Here is a 22,506-nt window from a genome sequence, read left to right as displayed (position 1 = left end):
CGGGTGCTTTGTATTTTCTATGAAGACGAACGCTGATTTGTTAAACAGGCTCGATTATTCGAAAACAATGAAATAAAAATCGGCAACGTCAACTACATCCGGTCTCCATATAATAAAAAGAACATTACACGTTGGCTCAAAGATATGAATTTTATGTTCTCGTGGCAAAAACGATATCCCACTCGTTCGCTACGCTCACTCGTGAGATATCGTTTCTGCCACTCGAACATAAAATTCATATCTTCTCGCCACCGTGTAATATCCTCTATATATGATATGATCGTTACTCGGACTAAATGATAACTCTTTTCAAGGTGCTATCGTGCTGAAATTTGCTTTATTATGTGGTTACCCTCAAAAACGGTAACACCAGATGATCAGTTTGAGTTAGTGACATGGGAAGATTTTGCAAAGAGATAATAGAAATTGATAACTTTTAACGGCATGGTAACTGATCATGATATTTTTGTTAACCAAGGAGTCCCAGCAGCAGCGGCAATTGAAGATCTGCCCAGTGAAGTAACAGACGATACGATTACTCTGAAGTGGAGTGAACCACAAAATAATGGAAGAGAAATCACACAGTACACTGTGTACCAGAGAATAGTGACTGATGGTAAACCAGGAGAATGGACCAATATAAAGACAATTACTGATATCTCAGTTAGAGAATGGAAAGTTGAGTTGGAGAAAGGCAAGGTGTACGAATTTGTTGTTACTGCGACAAACGAACTTGGTGAAAGTTTGAAAGAAGATAGTAAGATCATAAGAGTCAAGGCAACAGGAGGTATGTTCCATATTTTTTTGTGTTTGGTTTCCTTGAATAAGCGTGGATTATTTGCTTATAAATATGACAGGATTTACACGATTCGCTACGCCGATTTATAAAGCCCACTGTGAACTCTAATAATTTCGATTTGTCATCGCCAGAAGGCAGTTTCCCGAGAATTGCTCATTATGCCTGGGCAGGTATAAAGACATATCTTAGAGATCGGCTTCCAATTAAGAAAAATATTAAATAGAAGTAAATCAGGCCCTGAATGCACTGTTTAACCTATTTTGTCGCAATGGAGCGAGTAAACGTTCTTATACTTTGTTTTGAATAACTGGCTGTTGATAGTCAGTTTCTTTCAAGCCAGAATGTCTCATAATGGATTCCCTTAATTAGCTGACAAATACCTGTACTCTTCATATTTCTACCTTTCTTTGCAATAGATTCACCAACAATAACTTTAAAAAGCAAAGGAAAAGTCACTGTTGTTAAGGGAAACTTGCTTTACTTGTTCTGCAAAGCTGATGGCTATCCTAAACCACTTGTTACCTGGAGTATAGATGGCGAGTTACTTCAAAGTAGCACTAATGAAACAAACTTTATCATTCACGAAGCCAATGAAAATGATGCCGGGAATTACGAATGTAAAGCCTCAAACTCTGTAGGAACTGTGAAATATACCGTGGAGGTTACGATCAAAGGTAACGTATGTCACATTTGAACATAGCTTAAATGAAGTAGATTCCGTTGGTTTCTTGCAAGTCAGCTGTATATCCGTAGTGTCCAACCGGTGTACTGTAACATTTTGTAAGTGCGTTCTGTTGAATCGTTTTACTCAAGTATTTCTGTTACAAAATGCATGTTAAATCATATAACCATAGTGGTTTTTTGAGAACATGGGAAATGGTAATTGGTAAAAAAATGGAAAATTCATCGTCAAGTTGTTATATTCTCCTAATATGCCAAACCAAGCACTCAAATGAATAACCATATAAATTATATTTATATTGCACGTTCCAGGTTCGTCGTGTAAAGAGACAATTCTTCACATTGTTTACATCATTATCATCCTTCTGCTGTTGATTATTATTGTTATTCTGATTATCCTCCTCCGGAGACTGCGCAGTGGTGCGGGTAAGTTACGTTTGCGTCAGGAGTTACATTATGCAATATCCTGAAAACATTTAGATGCGATAGATAATTATCTTTCAGACGACATGTGTAATCTAATGAGAGAAATTAGCGCAAAAACCATGAACTCATATTAAAGTATACTTGAACAAATTGCGGTAGATTATTTATGATATAATAGCGACAGGCATTTTGTTTAGTTGTATAGTTCCTTCGCACAAGACTATGTTATGTTACCAATTACTGTACTGCCAATAAAATCACGGCTAAACTGACCATTCAACTTCAACGGACCTGACTTATAACATCATCGACTGATAACAACTTTTCATTTGACTTTGAAGATGACTTCCGCTCAGGTTTATCGAAACGTCAGTCACCACCAATAGTTCTTCTCAGAACCACTCTCACCCGGACGACCACATTATACGACCTACTAATACTCCTGGGTTCAAATTGGCCATTTACTGTAAGACTATGTTAGCGTGTCACTGAATTGTTTTGTTTGTTTTTTTATCTAAAATAAATAGAAAGCGGCCTCTTTTTGTTTCAAGAGCTCGATGAAAATATTCGAGAAAGAATGATAGAATTCAAAATTTCCCAAGCTCTCTCGTGTTTGCATTAGGCTATTTCATGAAAGAGAGAACTCACTGACCAGTATTTTTTGTTGTTATTTCAGATATCTTAAAAACGAATCGGTGAGTAAAATCGGTCATTTATAAGCTGAAGATTTCTTGTACATAAAATTATCCCAATTTCAGTAAGCAGTTATCATTTGCGCGTGTCATTTTGGCGCAATCAGTTTAAACCCTTTTATGTGGTTTTATCTGTGATGTTCATTTGCCAGACGAATTACATCCCTAAAACAGTGACGTACGTAAACCACCACGCGAGAAGATTTACTTTATGCAACCATTGAATTTAAATATCGGTCTGTGTGAAAGAATCCTTGATGAGCATTTGATTATATACCTTCTGTGCATAAGATACGGATATGTTTCAAATGATCTTTGCACATTTCCCAACTTCGTGGAATTGAATCAAAACTGGATTGACTTTGGATTAACAGGAAACGAAACTTTTTTAGGTAAAATTTAAAACTTAGAAACTGAATATATAGCTATGAAAAATATGTTACTTTATTTCAGAAGAAATATATGTTCGGGATGCGGCGGAGAACTTGTTGCGTTGGTAAGTTAATTAAAAACTACATACTGGAGACAATAGATGATGATTCAATTGCAAACCTTGCCTCGCGCCTGGGGCAGTGTTGAATAGTTTACGGTACATCAAGATTAAACTTGAAAAGTAGTTTTCACCGATGGAAGAAGGCTTTGTTGTATCGAGTTTAACTTTGAAAATATCGCAAAAATAACACCACTTATGTTAGCGCACGAACTACAACATTAGCATGCATATTGGTAATACTTATGCTACATCAGTAAACCAATGAATGAATAACGAATGAAAACTTGTTATTCTCCAATAGAATACCTTGGCTACGGAGACCGAAAAACAGTCCCCCAATATGGTGCCATCTGGTGATTTCACTAACTACGCAGTTCCAAACAGTGCAGACTACATGCCGCTTCACCCTTCAGGACGAAGATGGGAAATTAATCGAGAGCAAGTTAAAATTATTAAAGTTATTGGCAAAGGAGCTTTTTCTCAAGTTGCCAAGGCAACAGCGTGGAACATACGTGGTAACGAGGAAAATAGTACGGTTGCTGTGAAAATGTTAAAAGGTGCGATAAGAAATTATTAACTATCGAATTCATTTGGAATGGCGGGAAACCATCTGCGATGTTTTGTTTGTTTTGTAGCGAACGCCCCGGATTCAGATAGAAAAGACTTGTTGGCAGAAGTGGAGTTGATGAAGAAGCTGAAGCCTCATCCTCATGTGATCAAGCTGATGGCATGTGTTACTGAGACTGGTAAATAAATATAGGCTGATTAAATAATATCACAGGCATACATAGATACGATAATCGAACTAAAGTTGGCAAGATACTGAAACCTAATCAGTACATGATCAAGCGGATGGAATGTGTAACTGCACTGGAGAAGTAAGATGCATGCAGTTACAGTATGTTTAGACGAACCTTCTGATTGATTAAGTTACAAGAAACTACGAGAGGCAAAGTTGTCAAAATTTCAGGTCTACTCTCTACTGCGCCTCCCTCACTTTTTACATTTTGATTGGCCATTTGAAACAGAAGCCATCAGTGAGTTGTCAAAACATGTAAAAAAACTGATCAAAAAGTAATAAAATTTTTTGGGGGTGACAACGGAGCCCTGTAACTGCATAAATACGATACACCTTTTCTTTATTTTTATCACAGTGAGATATCGATTCCACCATTTACTATTACAACCTGTCAAAGTTAAATCAGTTCTTGTTTCTGATTACCGTACCCATTATCTTGCCTAGTTATAGTTATTATTTTTTCCTGGGTTTCGTTTTATTATAGATCCACTGTTAGTTCTCATTGAGTACGTGCCGTTTGGCGACCTACTGGGTTACTTGCGAAAGAGTCGGGGACTCAACGACACTTACTTTAAAGACCCGGATGTGAAACCACAAACTAGTCTGACTGCGGAACAGTTGATGAGGTTCGCCTGGCAAGTTGCTGATGGAATGTTTTATTTGTCTTCGAGAAAGGTTTGGTTGTTGTAGATTTTTTTGCTTTACCCTATTAACTGTAAAACTAAAAAAATTCTTTTCACCTATTTTGCAAAAACCGTTCGATTGTCGTTTAAGTTTAAGAAAGCGAGACGTGCTATTCCCGTAAGAGTTTAAGAATTTTTCAGAGCATTTGCTAGTTATTATTGAAAAGGGTTGTACAGAATCATTTTAGTAAGATAAGAATAATAAGTTATATCTTTCCTTCAGATAATCCATCGTGACTTGGCGGCCAGAAATGTTCTTGTTGGTGAAGGAGAGAAGTGTAAGGTGACAGATTTTGGGATGGCAAGGAATGTTCACCAGGATGATATTTATACCAAACAAAGTCGGGTGAGAATTTAATCGAATCACAATTGTTTTTCACTCACAAAATATTATTAATAAATATACTTTCAATTGCTTCCACTTTTTCTTTAAAGGGTCGCCTGCCTGTCAAGTGGACTGCTTATGAAGCTTTGTTATACGGAACATACACAACACAAAGTGACGTGTAAGTACTTCACAATACAAGGACACCTGATATTTTTTAATCGATTTACAAATTTCTGTAAAACATGGCGAAATATTCTTTTGAAAAAAGTTTTTTAAGCTTTGACTTATTAAAGGATACTTCGATTAAGAGTAAAACATTTATTAAAAAGTTAATGCTTGTGCCTGTGTCGATGTCGACTCACGTTAATACAACTAGGCTTACTCATTCCTTGTTTGGCAGTTGGAGCTATGGTGTGCTACTCTACGAGATTCTCACTGTAGGTAAGTTGAATTATAATTCATGCATTATTACATGACGTATTTTAAATTATTTATGTTTGCGACCAAAAGTAAACGAGTAAACGTTGAACTCAATTTTTTTTCTAAATTATGGTAACGCGATTTGGCCAGTCTTACGAGGAGTATTTTCACTCGTGCGAGAGAAAAATAGAAAATCTAATTTAATGGATAATAATTCTTTAGGTATATACCACACAAGTTGAATAATAAGCGGACCAAAACATCACTTTCGGTAAACAAAGCGACACACGAAGGCAGTTTGTTTCTCTCTAGTTGCTCGGAGGTGAATAGTACACCTCCGAGTTAAACCAATCAGCGCTCGCAAAAAGCATTATTCACTTGTGTGGTATATACTTATTTCCGTTAAAATAGCCTGCTGTCTGACTATTTGACATTCTTCGATGTACCATCTATCGATCGTTAGAGTTCTCCACTAAATTTTCTCCGGTTTTGATTGGCTTAAATTGATCACGATAGTTTCATCTGCGGAGAGCACTATCAGCCCTTATAGTTCACCACTAAATTTTCTCCGATTCTGATTGGTTTAAATTGATCACGTGACGCGATAGTGTTCGTCCGCCGGAGGGCACTATCAGCCCTTATAGTTCACCTCTAAATTTTCTCCGATTCTGATTGGTTTAAATTGAACACGTGACGCGATAGTGCCCGTCCGCCTGAGGGCACTAGGGACTTTAAGATACCTGGACTGCTGACCTCGAGGACGGTAGAATTTCGCGAGGAGCACTGGCTGATGTCGACGTTCTTGGCGGGAACTTCCAACGTTAAGAGCCGGCGTGTGTTAACGGAGGACGGCTTCGTTAGTGGATCAATAATTCCTTAGCCCAAAACAAGCGAAGAAAAAGATTTTTGGCTTTTGGCTCTAAGTGTGGGACCAGAAAGCACTATTTTCATTCACAGGGTACAAATTCCAAGTGAAATTTTTGTAGAAACACAATCAAGAAAGCTCATGATTTCGCGCACGTGGCTTTGCCATCAGCGTTTATGCAAAGCACAGCAAATATATTCGCAACCGCAAATAAAACTTGACTTCTAAACTTTTTATCAGTGCCAAACCAAGAATTTCATAAAGGACCACCTATCAAAGTAACAGAATTAAAAAAAATAATGAGATTTTTAAACGAAATCATACAAAAGCACTCCTGTTCACTGGTGGACGGCAAAACTCTACTTCTCACGTCCTCGACAACAGCTGGACGGAGCTGGACGGCAATGTGCGTGGAGCGGGCATGCGCAATTTAGGCTACTCGCGAAAAATTACGTCCGGTCAGCCGTCCTCGAGGTCAGCCGTCCAGGTATCTTAAAGTCCCTACTATCAGCGCGACACCGCGGCAGAACGTCTGCGCATGCGCTAAATTTAGCACTTCCGGTCATCTTTCCAGTCACTCAACGGGCTTCACTCGTCGACGCTCGCCACGCTTTCGGTTCAAGGTCAGTCATGGCCCACGTTTAGTTGTTTTGCTTCGTGAATTGCGGTGTTTTAATCTGCTGTCAGGGATAACAAACAAAATATGACCGAAACAATACTCGATAGATTTAGAAAAGGTAAGTTGTGGATTCACTAAGATTTTGATTCTGAATTTGAGCAGCAGATGAGCTTTAAGGCTGGTTCTCATATGATCGCCCCGATCGTCTCTGTCGCTTCTGTCGTTTGCAAAGTCTGAGGTGATTGGAGCAAGCGAACTTTTTGAAGCGACAGAAGCGACAGAGACGATCGGGACGATCATATGAGAACCAGGCTTTAATAAGCTTGAGTTTATTTTCACACAAGGCGAGAAGGCGGAGTTTTACTTGCCAGTTTCTCTTGATCGATTAACCTTGACTAAATTCATACTTTCCTATCCAGTAATTGGTTGCATGTTTGTGTATTTTTTAGCTTTAATTATTTTCAGTTCTACATTTATTTAACCTAAAACTTCGGCCTAAAAAATGACAGCACGCAGTCGCTTCGTTTGTTTTTCGTTTCGAGGTATAAGTTTTACTTTTTAAATAACACCCGGCAGTGAGTTCCGATTTTTAATTATTCGGTTTATGGTTTAAAGCAAGTTTTTAAACAAGTCTTTGATTCTGTTTTTCCTTTTAGATTGAAGAGAGATAATCGGTACGATAGTTTGAAAGTTTGGTTAATTGAACGCCACGTGCGAATCTGCAAGTTTCATGTTCGCGCGTGAGGCAACCACACGGACTGGACGGTGGAAAACATCCGCGAAGTTGACGAATATTCGGTCTTGTGAGGAGGATTAAGAAATCAAATTGCCTTTGTCTTGAATGGAAACACAATATAAGCTTGTTTAGCTTCGCGGCTAACAGCTTTCAATCCAGCAAAAACTCCAGGTAGTCCGGGAGTATCGAAGACTCAATTCATTCATGTTGAACCAAGCAGACACTGAGCAAATGTTGTTTTCTTTCTTGTTTTGTGACTTTTTCTCAGTGAAGGCAAGAATTATCGAACTCGCCTAAACCTGAAAGTTCAGTGGTTCTTTATTTTGGTTTTATGTTGTTTTTCTTTCTCATTTGACGCCCCTTAATTTGCGAGCAATTAAAGCGGGCAAAGTAATAGACACAGTCAAAACAAGTTGCCACTGTCGACTGTCGAGCGCTAGCGACCTGCAAACTTCAAGCATCATTTTCAATGTTGGTGCAAGCAGGAAACCCTATGGTGCAAAAGTATGAAGCTACAAAAATAAATAAACTTTTGAAAGAGGCCATTCTTTTCCTTATGTTTCTTTGCTATTTCTTATGTTTTGTGTTTAAACTTCGTACGACAGTAATTTTGTATTTACGCGACTGGATTACATAGTCAACCGGAAATACAAAACTGACCGGATCTTAATATTCCACTCATGCGCAGTGCGTTTTGCCGCGGTGTTCTATCAGCGCATAGTGCCCGCCGAAGAAAAATGCCCGGATCGATAGTGCCCGCCCGTGACTTTTTTTTTGTAAACAAGCGTGCCTGCAGACAAAAAACCCAACCAAATTCACTGCATTTAATGTTTTTCTTGTCTGGTTTTGTTTCGTTTGTTAAATTTCGGCTTACAATTGAGTTTTTTATCCTCAAAAGTAAAAATAATTCCCGATGCTCGTTTTTGTATGTGCGCGCGGAAGAAAATTTAGTGGTGAACAATAAAGATAATAGAGTGTTTCTGTCTCGGAACTATCGGTCTGATAGTTGCCCCTCGGAAATTTGATGTTCTTAAAACTAGCCTATAGCCCTCGAAGCTTCGCTTCTCGGGCTAATATTTGTTTTAAGAACATCAAATTTCCGCGGGGCAACTATCAGCCGATAGTTCCTCGACAGAGACACTCTATTGTTAAAATAGTGCCCGTCCGAGAAAAATGCCCGGATGGATAGTGCCCGCCCGTAAAATTTTCTTGTAAACAAGCGTGCCTGCAGACAAAAAACCCAACCAAACTCACTGCATTTAGTGGGTTTAATTTCTTGTCTGGTTTTGTTTCGTTTGTTAAATTTCGGCTTTCGATTGAGTTTTTTATTCTGAAAAGTAAAAATAATTCACGATGCTCGTTTTTGTATGTGCGCGCGGAAGAAAATTTAGTGGCGAAAGAAACCCATAAGGGTTGAAACGTGTAACTCCCTATGATTTGCACTGTACAAAGCGTTTGCACATTCGTTTACACTAAGTACCATATTTGGAAAATTACGAGAAACATTTAACCAATCAAAATTACTATATTTGGATAAAATTCACAGCGCGCGCTAGCTCGCGCTCGATGGCGTAATCTTGTTTTTGAGCAAGCTTGGTTGCTTGCCGCAGAAATTGTGATGCAAAACATCGAGGAACGCGCCCTTGCAACTTGCCGACAAACGATACCGCTCTGGTTACGCTACGTTGACGATACTTTTACCGCCGTACACAAAGACGAAATCGACGACTTTCACAAACACCTAAACGAACAGAACGCCGACATTCAGTTTACCAGGGAGATCGAAGAAAACGGAAAACTTCCTTTTCTTGACTGTCTGGTAAGCCGCGACAACAACAAAATACGAACTACAGTGTACAGAAAACCGACGCATACCGACAGATTACTGGACGAAACATCCTACAACCCGACTTCCCACAAAGCTACGACTATCAAGACTTTGACGAGACGAGCGCAACTAGTTTGTGACACACCAGACAGTTTATCTGACGAAAACAAATACCTTGACCGCGTTTTCCACAAGAACAACTACAATACTGACTTTATTAGACGCAACACTCACAGAACTACTGAAACTGACAGAAATCTGACATCTGTTACTACAGCGACTTTACCCTACATCAAGGGCACTTCTGAGACTATTGCGAGGATCCTACAACCCTACAATATCCGTGTAGCTCACAAACCTATAACAACGTTACGACATTTACTGACCAACGTTAAAGACAGGGACGAACCTAACAACAGACAGGGAGCGATTTATAAGATCAAATGCTCCGACTGCCAGGCCTCCTACATCGGAGAGACCGGTAGAAACTTGACCACGAGACTGACTGAACACAAACGAGCGACGAGAATCGAAATGGTGATGTCAACAATCACATTTCTGAACACCACCGACTTACTAAACACAAAATCGACTGGGACTCTGCTGAATGCTTAACCTACAGTACTAACTATTTTCAACGACTGACTCTGGAAAGCTGGTACACAAACTTAGAACAGACGCCTATCAACAGATGTCAACAACTACCGGCACCTTACAAACGACTTATTCACGACGTAAAGAGAAGCGACAAACGAACCGCCAACAGAACGACTTAATTTGACTAACAATAGACGGAACAGAACGACTTAATTAGACTAACAATAGACGGATCGAAACTGACCAATTACTGATGACAAACTTTACACGAGTCTTACAGCCAATAACATCACGGCTTAACTGACCAATCAGCTTCAACGGACCAGACTTATAACATCATCGACTGACAACAACTTTTCACTTGACTCTGAAGATGACTTCCGCTCAGGTTGTCGAAACGTCAGTCACCAACAACAGTTCTTCTCAGAACTACTCTCACCCGGACGATCACACTATACGAACTATTGGTTGAATAAAGTTAAATTTGGTTAAATTCTCCTGTTTCATCTTCTTGAAGAAGTCTGGAGAACTTCGATTCGATACACGTAATGTATTTCTTTAGTTTCTGTAAGAAATTCACGGAGTTTAGGTCGAAATTCAAGCAACTTTCCGCAAAACCCAAAATTATGTTGCGTGCGTCATTACGTGTATAAAGCATTCGCGTACAAATTTTTCGTGGTTCCAAATATGGTACTTAGCAAAATGAATATTCAAACGCTGTGCGCGCGCGTTAAACGTTTCAACCCTTATGGGCCGTTTCTGGTGGTGAACAATAAAGACAATAGAGTGTTTCTGTCTCGGAACTATCGGTCTGATAGTTGCCCCTTGGAAATTTGATGTTCTTAAAACTAGCATATTAGCCCTCGAAGCTTCGCTTTGTTTTAAGAACATCAAATTTCCGCGGGGCAACTATCAGTCAGACCGATAGTTCCTCGACAGAAACACTCTATTGTTAAAATAGTCAGCAGCCTGGCTTACGCTGAACACAATTAGAGCACTAGCAATTGGACAACAAAATGTCGTATTTTCGTGTATCTTGTTCTACGCGAGAGGATTTAGAGGATTATAGAAAGTTAATTGGAAACCGTGTCCTACTGAAATTGTTTTCCTTTAACATAACGAGAGTATATTCAAGTGCTGATCTTATTTATTAGTTCAACTTAGTAAATGGAAATTTTACACAGTTGTTAGAAAACCAACCAAACATCAATTCAAATTTGTCTTTGAAAGTAAATCATGTCATTAATTATCACCAAAAATATAATATGACTTTTTTCGTCTAGGTGGATCTCCATATCCAGGAATTACCGCTCGACAAATCGCCAGGAGACTTCAAGAAGGATTCAGAATGCCAAAACCAAAACATGTGGATAGCAAACTGTAAATATGTGCATTCTTAGATATTTTAGTGTGATAGATAGATGCTTTATTAAAACTAAATTGCAACCCAAGGGTTGAATAATATAGTTTTTTACAAAAAATTACAATGGTTAAAAAAGGTTAAAATTTCTTATATATACAAAATGACATATACAGCTATGAAAAGTCAAGTATTTAAAATTTGAGCGCATTGCTAAGAATGAATGAGTTCTTCAATCTATTTGTCTTAAAATTAGCATTGAATGTTCGTTTCTTCCTCAAATTGTAATGACAGGTGTTCCTCTCTGGGAGTAAATTATGGAGTTTGTTATTCCTGTCTTCTGCAATCTTTGAAAAAAAGCTTGTTCGTTAGGGACTGTCTTCTTGCTGAAAGAGTTTCAAGACCAGCCTGAGCCAAGGCTTCTTGGTAGGGCTTGAAAGGAAAGATGATGCGCATTGCCCTCCTTTGGATCCTCTCTAACTCTTCTGAAAGATACTTTGGAAGACTATCATGGAATACTGGGCAAGCGTGTTCAGTCAGAGGACGAATACAAGTTCGATAAAATTGAATTAGCTCCTGTGTGCCGAGACCAGAGCGTTTGAGCTGTGACAGACAATACATCCGTTTCCTAGATTTCTTTCCGATTTCTTCGATATGACAATTCCATTTAAGGTTACATGTAATGTGCATACCTAGAATCTTAGCCTTAGGAACGCATTCGATTTCACTACCATTAATTACAATGGGGTCAAAGGAATTGTTCAGTTTGCTGTACTAAAAGTTATTCGAAGTTCCTTGCACTTTGCCTCATTGAGCTGGAACTTGTCCTCAGCTGCTCTGGTTACGAAGGTATCAACGGCGGTTTGGATGGTACTTTCGAAGGTATCAACGGCGGTTTGGATGTGTTGTAGCGATGTATATATTTGAGAGCTTTACTTGTGATTTTTGGCAAGCGAGGCGGGTGAGTCAAAGATACAACCCTGGAGCACAGATGTAAAACTATACACTGAAATGTCTTATGAGAGATTCGTTAACCGTCGCTTCTTTTGTCCGAAAACTAGACTTTAAAATGAGATTTTTCAGACGTTGCGCGCGGAGACTACTTTACTTTATTTGAGGTTTACTCGTTTTGCACGTTGTTTTTACATTCTTAGTGGAGTTAGAAAAAATTCAATAACTATTTTAATAGTTGTTGAGTTTTTTTTCTAAAATAGTTATTGAGTTTTTTTTTCTACCGATAAAAAGGAAGAAAAAAAGCAAGTTGCTTCGTTCTTTCCATTTTCTTTAAATTCAAGGTTAATGTCGATTGATATCGATTTTAGTATACAGATACACTAAATACGATTTAACCTTTTTTCTGCGATGCAGTTCTTCCTTTTCTCGGTTGTTTTAGCCATTCTTTAGCGCCTCTTTTCCATAATCAATATAATGTCCCATTAATGTTGATGAAGTCTTTTTTACTGATTTCATATTTATAGTTATAAAAATAAGTCGTCTTTTCCTTTCCTTTGTGCTAATGATTTTTGTACCTTAGATACCAGATCATGCTCAAGTGTTGGGAAGAAAATCCAAATGATCGACCATCTTTTGCCAAACTAAAAGATACGATGAAGGACATGGAGAGAAACAACAGGGTAATAAGCTAAGCAATTTGTGTTCAGTTCTACGCATTTGAGCGTCAGTTTCGATTTGGGTATATTTTAGTTCTACTACTGATTTCAAGCCAGTTAGCCGTAAGTGGCAGGTTCTCTTGTAAATGTCAGCTTACTAATTATTTCCTTTCTGTTACAGACGTACGTCAACCTCAAGCAGTATGACAACAGCTTGTACGCCAATGTTGAAGATCTCACAGCTGATTGACTGCTTAACTCCGCCGACTTTGTGATCAATACATTATTGTTATGTAGACAGCTAGACAGCTATAACCCATTAATTCATCCCTACTATACCGATTTATAAGCCCCTCTCCGTGCCGCATATCAACAACCAAGAAAAAATAACAACAACCTTTTTTTGCCAAAAACTCAGTCTCCACTAGCTCAAATGTTACGCCCGATGACCGCAAAGCACTGTGTGGCGATTGATTAGTACAGTAACAGGGTTTTCAACAGCAACAACAAGAGCAGCAGCACTGCAGAAATATAAGGTAATTAAGAAAGGCAACTCCCCCCATCTTCTCCCCAATGTACTGTTTGATAACATGCCCACTCAAAAGCCCTACAAACATGGACAGGTTCACGAATCAAAAACCAGCATTTCACCTTGGTTTTACCAAATATATATATATATATATATTTAAATAATCAAGGTAAGAGTAGAGGCATGTTGATTGTTTAAGTCTCTTTTTACTCTGGAGAAGCGGTCCTACCCTGCAAAAAAAAAAAAAAAAAAAATTCGACTCTAATTATATTGAATTGTAAGCTGGATACCGTAAAGTTCTTAAAGTAACGACAATTCAATTTTCAATCGCTGCTTTTGGAGGAACGCAACTTTCGAGGAGTCGCTACTTTCGGGTACTAAGGACACGTGTAGGCTGCTCTACATTAATAAAAAAAGTTTTTAATATATGTAGAGGTAAAAAAAATCTCGATGCAGAGAATTTATTACATCAGAACATCAGTGTACTATATTGCCCTCTGGAATAAGGGTCAACCAGTAAAAAGATAAGATTAGTTTGAGTACAACTAGTTTGCACTGGTTATTTCCTTGTTCCTTAAATAGCAGGCCAGGTCACGTTTGAGATTATATGGAGGGTCACTTCTTTTCGGTGGCCGTTACTGATCATGACCCGTTACTATCGGAAATTTACGGTATTTTATGTCTATTGTGTATGCTATCGATTTTAAGTGATTTAATGGAAAAGGTTAATGAATTTGTATAAAATGGTAATGGAATATCGTTTAATGGACGAACAACTGTAATTCGCCTACGCATTTAATCACCTTTTACCAAACGTTTGCACGGTTAATTTGTAAAGAACCATTGTATTCCGTTGGTCGTCAAAGTAATTACAAACCTTCATCGAAACCTAGTCAAAGGAATTAATTGTACCATTCTCGGCTACTACTGTTAAAGAACAAAAATCGGAACTTTGGTAATACAAGTGCAAAACGCGCGAAAATAATATGGAACGTGATCAATAAATATTTATGTAAATTCAGTTTTAAAAATAGTGTAGTAACGTTGTCGGTATCTTTAGAATTTTACTTTGATCAGGGAGCGTTTGGTTTCGCATTGGAAAAGCAATTAACTTGTTCTACGGATTGACCAATCATATCCTTTCACTGACGTATCGATAACACGTTAGGTTACTTTTCACAGGTTGTTTATTCAATACAATAATTTCTGGTATCGTATTAAAAGATTTCTTAAGTTGTTTCGACTGTTAGTTCTGTTTTCTTATTCCAAAATACGCCTGTTTTCCGAAGCGAAACCATACCAAACCATAACAAACCATAACAAACTTAATGACTTATCTTTTTATTATCTTCGGTTTCAAAAGATTGTACATTGATATTTACACAAGTGATTGTTCTTTTATCTTGAATATTGTATAATAGTACAATACGACTTGGAATTTATTTGTACACCAGGTACTCCTGGTAACACCTTTAGTTGGTCCTAAAACTCGTAAACAACTTATTATTAATATATGGATATGGGCGGTACGGATGTTAATTCAAGGAACGCCCTTTCTTCTCCGAAATCTACCTTAGAGTTGTTGGTCTGTTTACATTAGTAATCTGTTTAGTTTGGATTTTTCAGTACAACCTTGTAACTTTAAGTTAATCTCGTTCTGTAAAATCATTCTTTGTAAATTTTACTTTGCTCGCGTGGTTTTATTTGGACCAGTTATGGTGTGCACGTTAGTTGAAATTTCAGAAAACCGAATCAAAATTCGCACCTTTTCATGTTTTGGAAAGAAGACCTTCCCGTCCTGTCACCTTCTCCTGGCGTGTTTTGCGCATGTCATGACATAGGATTTAATCAGTAATTTTGACATTTTGGATGAGTGATTGACAGCTAAGCTGGTCTCTGTAAAAACGCGCGTGCAAGAATTATCGCTCAGAATTGTAGAGAACTGTGAGAGTAAATTGTAGTAACCAGAAGACAACGATTAGAATAAAAACGAGTTGAAGAAGAAGCGGATGGTTGATTGCTGAAGCCGTTCACTGTAGAAGCTAGTTCCCCTAAAACATGATTTAGCACTACGCTTAAAGAGTGGTTTATTGTATTTTTGTAATTTATGTATTTTAAATACTGCTGTTTAAGCGATTTAGGAAAGCAGTTTTAGTAATGGGATTAAGCATAAATTTGGCTAGAAAGCTTCTTAAAAATAACGTTATCCGGAATAAACGTAAGCGAAGTTGCTAGTATTTTAATATCCCACGTAAAAATTTTTATTTAGGAAATTTGTTGTCAAATCAACTTTTAAAAACTTGTAATCAACGTTTACCCAAATTTTGTACGGCTAATCTATATAGCACCATTGCATTCCGCTGGTCGCCAAAGCAATACAAACTTCCATTGAAACCTAGTCAAAGTAATTAATTGTACCATTCTAGGCCACTACAATTAAAGAGTATTTTGTAGTTTTGTAATTTACGTATTGTAATAATGTATCTTTTGAAAATACAAGTGATATTAATCCTTATTTTTACGAAGAAACATGCGATAACTGGTTTATGATATAGAGGGCAAAATTTTCGGAAATTCTAAATTTAACAGGCGGAACGAATATTCCTTATCAAAATCACCAGAAAAACAACAAGATTGAGGTAAATTTCCCCGTTTGATTGGGCTAAGAAACCTGTCTTAGATCGCTTTTAATAATAAACGGCATGTAATACATGCAGAAGCGATGACGTTTCACAAGGGGTCTTACATAATTTTCTGAGGAAATTTGTCAAAAACTTAACGTAAATAAAAGTAGCTGACGCCTTGTTCGTGATTAAGACTGTTATCCAACTGCAGCTTACATTTTTTAAACCTAAGAAGCAATGTTAGTGATTGTATAAATAGCATAGTTAGGATCTGATGGAATTCAAATAAGTACAGTAGTTATGAATTTACAGCTCAAGGATGCAAAGTTAAAAATACATTTTCTTCGTAGATCACAGTTGCTCAATTGAACAACAGCAATATTTTATTTTATATTTTTTTTAGATTTCCCTATGTTGACTCAACAAAGATTACGTTATATTATAGCGTGACTTGCGATAAACGACATACGATACGTGGGAGCTAGCTTTTAAGCTGCGAGAAAGGTCAAACGGTCTCTTGCTCACAGCGGCCCTGTATCTTCTAAGAATTAAAAAATTTCTGTCTACTAAATCTAATAAACCCCATCATATAAAATTTAGTCTCTTTCGTTTATACATTGTAGTGTTCCATTCTAACTGCACGGGAGTATTTTGCTTTTGTGTTCTACGCGGCGATTTCTTGTTATTAAGTTAAACTTGATTTCTGTTCAATTGCGCTAAACGGATCCGGTCGATCGGGTGCCTGCATTAAAGCGATGACGTCATCAGTGCACGTCATCGCTTAAAAACGTAGGAGTTCTAAAAAAACGCTCGGTCTGTGAAGTGACTCACGTTATCTTGCGTGACGTAAGGTTACGGATATGATCTGACGCGCTGATTAATTATTCTACCAGAAATAATAAACATGGCGGCGTCGAGTAACTTTAAGCTTGCGGCAGCAAACAAGCCGCCATAATTCCTTGTGACTGTAAGAACAACTTTTAACGCATATTGAAAGTTTCCGTCGGGTTAACATGACGGTGGCAGAAAACATTCTTTCGTCATCCTTCTTATATTTGATGTTGTTTCAGATACTTCCGCAAACAGGTACGTTTCATTTCAGTTCATTACTGCTGCATTTGCTACCAGATTATGTTACTTAGATCAACTTATTAAGAATGATTTACAGGTTTTAAGTATAAAAAAGTCATAATTATTACCAATGACTGTAAATAGTGGCATCAATACGTTTCAATGACTTGTTCCAAATAATTGTTTCAAGGTCATGTTCAAATTCAATATGCAGACAAAGTTATGAATTTAAAATAGGTTAGTGCCTCATAGAACCAAATATACTGTCGATGTACTTCATCAAAAGGAAAAAAAAACAATTGCGTACGCGTCTCAAAGGAGAAACGATTCATGAAGTGTGTTTGTAGCTGTTGAACACAGCTCAGTGAAGAAGATACTCGGCTTAGTTACTGGCACTTCATGCGATGCCTCGAGCACCACAATTTGTGTGAGTCATCGTTAAACAAAACTGGCTGCAATTTTAAGGGAAAGCTGGCTTGTTGCTCTCGGGCAGCTGCGTTCCGGTCTCACCTCATGACCATAATTTTGAAGCATTGTGAAGCGCATTAAGCTTACCATAACTCACCGTAAAATATATCATATAGCCTTAAACAGTTCGATCGAGTAAACGATTTTGGTCGTTTTTCCTCCTGCTTCACTGCTGTACATACCGGAGCGATTTCAGCTGGAGCGGAAGAGAGAATTACAAAGAAGGACAGTATAGGTAGATAGACCCTTTTAATTTACAACAGGCTTCGTCCTAAATAGTTAACAAAAACAGCAAAAGCCGTGACTCAAGACTAATTTGTTTGGTTATTTTGACTACTTCAGACCAAAACTAGTCATAATCCTGTGAAATGTAATGGACCATAGACGGTTAATACGGTTCATCGCGTGATTCTGACATGGAAAACAAATAAACTAAAGTACTTAGCTTTCTTTTTACAAAGCGGTCTGCCATCAATACTTATAATTAGATACAAACAAAAACCTTCATGTCTCAGTGTGTCAGCTACAGTTTACTTCCACTCTTGTAATATTCCTGTAAATCTGTAAATTTCCGTGCGTTACAGCCTTGCGGACATTGAACAGCAATCAAATTGTAAAATTTATTTTCGCATCGTGACTGCGCAAATTTTTCGACCTTGACGTTCTGTGCCAAAAGCAGTTGAACTGGAACGGGGTATAATTATAACATCATGGTTAAACGTGTCCTATTTTTTTAAATGTTGAGAAAAAATATGCACAGATCTAGATACGCGATAAAATAATGGCTAGAACGCGAAAAATGAACTATGCCATAATACAGGTATTCAAGTATTTAAATCCTTCGAACATAAAACAGATTTTATCGAGATGCAGACAGTCAACTCTCCCTTAAAGACGGACACCTTCACAAGGCGGACAGGTGGTGATGGTCCCTGCCGTTTTTGAGTCATTTGACTGTAACTTAGCTTCATAAAAGATGGGAGCCTTGCTAAAACGGTCAGCCATAGGCGTACGGGCACCTTCGGACCTAGGGGGGCGGAGACCTAATTGCCCGAAAACAAAATGACATTTATAGAAAGCCGAATAAAGAGGCATATAAAATGGACAACGAAACGTGCATTGAAATAGTTGTGTACAAAGCTAAACTTGCCTGCTTGCTTCAAGGAAACGATAGTTATTTAATTAATTTCGTGGTGTTGCCCGAAGATGTCAATGCACCGTATCCTTTTTCTTCGGAAATATTTTATTTATCCACTCCTGAGTTCAGTAAAACTTAACGTATTATGGAGAGCAAATTTACATTGTTTTTCACTTCGACTTAAAAGTTATGTAAAAGCGCGTCAGGGGTAAATGGGTTAAAACATTTCGTTGGAAGTTTTGAGCTAGCCCTATAGACTTAACATTTGCGTCAAAAGCACTAGCTTCATCGCATTTGTAACAGCTTTGTTTCAAGGTCTTGCACTGGATACACCACGCGCAAACGCTCAAGCTATGGAGAATCCTAAATTCTGGTCGCCCTCGCCAATTTCTTTCTCAATTTAAAATGATTGCAACTGAATTAAACTGAAGGGTCATACAGAATTTGCGAGAAAAATCGAACGTGATTATAGCAATTTGCGAGAGGGAACGAAAACTTGTGAATGAAAAATCAGTTAGACTCTTGAACCACAAACTTAATTTCCAATACTTTTTCTGTTGATTTAATTCGTTTTCAACGTAATGTTGATATTTGTCAGCTTATTTTTTATTTTTTCTCTAGGCTTGTTGCCCGAATTCCAAGCATTTTGCCCGAAAAATTTCGGCGCTGGGGGCTGCAGTCCCCCTCGCCCCCCGCCTCGCCTATGCGGACAGCGGTCACTTTGAAACCGTCAACAGACACTTAAGAAGTGTTTTTTTTTAATAATACCTTATTATAGGAATATAACGAGGCATTTTAACAACGCGAACAAAATTTACGCGTAATAAAATTAACGCGAATTTAGGAAAAGTTCTGATCAAATGCTTATAGTAAAAAAGTTAACATACATGACTAACGCGAATTTTTGAAATTCGCGTTAATAACCTGTATCGTTAATTTCCTAATATATAGCTTTAGTCAAGCCTAAAAGCGGAGCTCCCCGGTTATTTGCCTTGTATACTTTTTTAGACCGATTTTGTTATTCATGTTATTATCTTTATCAAGAGAGGATAATGGGACAGAGAGGGACTTAGAGGGCGTTGGCCGGGATATGTCAAAGACAGAAAAGTTATTTTTAGATATGCGGACGCCCACAAAAGCGTAGTTCCGGTTCTAGTAAAGTCAATAAATCGGGCCAGCGTGACATTTGTTTTATTGGCTAATTAACATTCAGCATGTCATTTTTAGTGGGCATTTTACAGGCGTTTAGAGTTCGGCAACGATGTTAATGTCAATGATAGATTGAATCGGAAGCTTTCCAAAGTAAGCGTCTTCTGTAGATGCTTAATAAAAATCGTGACAGGCCTACACCAAGAGATTGTCTACACGGACTCCTACTGTTTATTATTACTATTTGCGACCTGATTTTTTAACCGCTGTGTCTTATAAGTATCGCTCTGAGAAGAGTGTCTTTAAGCGATTTGCCTTTTTAATGCGACAACATAGGATAGGAGGCTTTCAAAAAAGGCCTTCTCCTTCTGCATACTATAATTATTATTGGGAAGCGTTTTAGGTCAAATAGACGTTTATGGCACTCCAAAATTGTAGACTGGAGGTCACACAAGTCTGCATGCTTTCCTGCAGTTTGTAGACATTAACACCTCTCTCATTTGCTAAATGATTTTGCCCGTGCGGTTTGATTTGGCTGATATCATTTTGCAAGATATATTTTAATCTCTCAAAATGTTCGCCCTGGAAGGACTTTCTCGAAAACTTTCTTTGAAAGTGTAATTTATTTTATTTTGTGACGCCGAACCCAGCTGTTTAATTAACTTTGCTTGAAGGTGTGATGTATCTTATCACAGATGACATACCGGTATCTGTGTTTTTCCGGTTTCGTCTGATTCATCAGAGAATGTCGATAAAGATATATCATGATTTGTTTCAAAGAGACGCTGTGCCGTATTCGATCGGGCGTTTTGTCGCTTGAGCTCGAAATAACGGAGGTTTTTTATTGATTTATTCCCCTGTTCGCACGTTTGGTCTGGCACCGCATGAATAAAATGTAAGAGTATCTCTAGGCGTACTGGGGTCTGTTATCTGTTATCTGTTTTGCCTGTTAATGCAGGTTTAATATATATGGTTTTGACTTTATTCTTCGCGAGCCATTGGATTTGAAAAAATTGTAGAATCTATCCCTTATTCCCAATATTTCCTGCTAAAATTTTATTTCACAACTCGCTCTCATCAATGAAACGTTTCCGCTATTGTTAATGACATTTCTCACGCCTTGATCATGAATGGCGTGTGCGGAAGCCAAGAAAAACAGACACTTCCGTTTTGCACGCGGCTAAATATAACTTTTCTGTCTTTGACATATCCCAAGGCCTAGACTAGGAGACTACCTCTCTGTCCCCTTATCCTCTCTTGTCTTTATATATTATATGCATCATTGTTCAGCATGAACAACAGCACCAAATAAGAGCAAAAACAATATTATTGATCAATCAAAAAAGGATTATCAATTAGCAGTAACTTTTCTTAACCCTTAGACTACGAGCAGTCCCTATTTTTTCGCAGAGTCCGTCGAGCTTGAAGCGAAATTTTTTTTTCAAAGAGTTCGTCGAGCTTATAGCGAAAAAATTACGCGCGGGGGGAGGAGGCGGGGCAAGGCGAGAAGCGAAAAAAAAAATAGGGAATACCCGCAAAGCCACAGCGTTTGACATTTCACGGCCGAGTGATTTTTGTCTTCGATTTCAAATCTAATTTGCCGTGTCCAATAATATTTCCGCATTTTGACGTACTGTCAATTGACACCGCTGCACTTGGTTGGGTTTGTCACGTACGCATCAAACTCAAAGCTTTTTTGATGAATCGTCTGCAAAGTTTTATCTCTGGCGATTTATACAGTTCCAGCAATGTTTATTTTTTAACACTGATTCACCTCTATGGGCTACTTAATGTAAAGGCAGCTTAATGTAAGTGTTTAAAGCGCTTCTGTTTGTTTAAATTTGTTTATTCCCGGCTTGTACATGTAATTACCATGTAATTACGAAGCTCGCGCAAAACAGCCGTTGTCTTGTTTACGAGCCTTGAATTTCTGTGGAATAAAGCTACTTTTGGTTGAATTCTCCTCTCTTATTTTCGCTCCGTACTTTGGCGGCTTGCTGCTCATACACTGAATTAAAAATGTTCTTCGGAGATGCAATTTTATAGCGACAAAGTACGATTCAAGAAGCGATTTCGAGAGCTCAAAAGCTCCCGCTTCCATCGCTTCGCAATATGACATGCAAGTGTTAACAACGTATTGACATCTTGCTGTCAACTTTCCAAGCGTTAGCCAATCATATTTTTGCGTTGTGAGAGCAACGCATAATTCAAACACTGTGGCTTAGCGGGTAGTCCCTATTTTTTTCGCTTCTCGCCTTGCCCCGCCTCCTCCCCCCACGCGTAATTTTTTTCGCTATAAGCTCGACGAACTCTTCGAAAAAAAATTCGCTTCAAGCTCGACGGACTCTGCGAAAAAATAGGGACTGCTCGTAGTCTACTTAACCCTAGGATGTACAATTCCCGGCGTATCCAATCAAACGTTTGGTAATCTAACCCAATCGAACACCAATCGTTCGATTGGGTTCGGTAATCGAACATATTCGAACTCACAATAAAATTTAGTCAATCGAACAAAATCGAACGTTCAATTACCGAACAGTCGACTCAATTAACCGTACATAACTGAACTCCTGTTTGTTTATATTGCGGAC

General features: G+C 38.1%; 2 protein-coding genes and 1 long non-coding RNA gene across 4 annotated transcripts in view; 2 read left to right on the top strand and 1 right to left on the bottom strand.

Annotated features, from left to right (window-relative positions):
- Positions 1 to 15,258, top strand: part of LOC144662783 (vascular endothelial growth factor receptor 1-like) — a 74,361-nt gene extending 59,103 nt beyond the window's left edge. Inside the window, exons 8-21 of the mRNA XM_078523701.1 lie at positions 479 to 787; positions 1,216 to 1,473; positions 1,793 to 1,906; positions 2,583 to 2,601; positions 3,052 to 3,094; positions 3,393 to 3,648; positions 3,727 to 3,837; positions 4,375 to 4,565; positions 4,797 to 4,919; positions 5,009 to 5,079; positions 5,302 to 5,342; positions 11,250 to 11,346; positions 12,861 to 12,960; positions 13,118 to 15,258. Of these exons, the coding sequence (XP_078379827.1) occupies positions 479 to 787; positions 1,216 to 1,473; positions 1,793 to 1,906; positions 2,583 to 2,601; positions 3,052 to 3,094; positions 3,393 to 3,648; positions 3,727 to 3,837; positions 4,375 to 4,565; positions 4,797 to 4,919; positions 5,009 to 5,079; positions 5,302 to 5,342; positions 11,250 to 11,346; positions 12,861 to 12,960; positions 13,118 to 13,186 (1,802 nt within the window). The 3' untranslated portion in view covers positions 13,187 to 15,258. The remainder of the gene's footprint in view (positions 1 to 478; positions 788 to 1,215; positions 1,474 to 1,792; positions 1,907 to 2,582; positions 2,602 to 3,051; positions 3,095 to 3,392; positions 3,649 to 3,726; positions 3,838 to 4,374; positions 4,566 to 4,796; positions 4,920 to 5,008; positions 5,080 to 5,301; positions 5,343 to 11,249; positions 11,347 to 12,860; positions 12,961 to 13,117) is intronic.
- LOC144662882 (uncharacterized) overlaps positions 13,621 to 22,506 on the bottom strand; it is an 84,310-nt gene continuing 75,424 nt past the window's right edge. Inside the window, exon 2 of the long non-coding RNA XR_013572553.1 lies at positions 13,621 to 13,690. This is a non-coding gene — a long non-coding RNA (uncharacterized LOC144662882). The remainder of the gene's footprint in view (positions 13,691 to 22,506) is intronic.
- LOC144662782 (fibroblast growth factor receptor 1-A-like) overlaps positions 17,008 to 22,506 on the top strand; it is an 80,488-nt gene continuing 74,989 nt past the window's right edge. For both annotated transcript variants that reach the window (XM_078523699.1, XM_078523700.1), the window contains exon 1: positions 17,008 to 17,175. In XM_078523699.1, the coding sequence (XP_078379825.1) occupies positions 17,103 to 17,175 (73 nt within the window). In that variant the 5' untranslated portion in view covers positions 17,008 to 17,102. The remainder of the gene's footprint in view (positions 17,176 to 22,506) is intronic.

Source organism: Oculina patagonica, chromosome 8 (assembly GCF_052425735.1).
Source record: "Oculina patagonica isolate OP01 chromosome 8, crgOcupat, whole genome shotgun sequence".
Taxonomy (NCBI): Eukaryota; Metazoa; Cnidaria; class Anthozoa; order Scleractinia; family Oculinidae; genus Oculina; species Oculina patagonica.
This window is presented reverse-complemented; position numbering and strand designations above follow the sequence as displayed.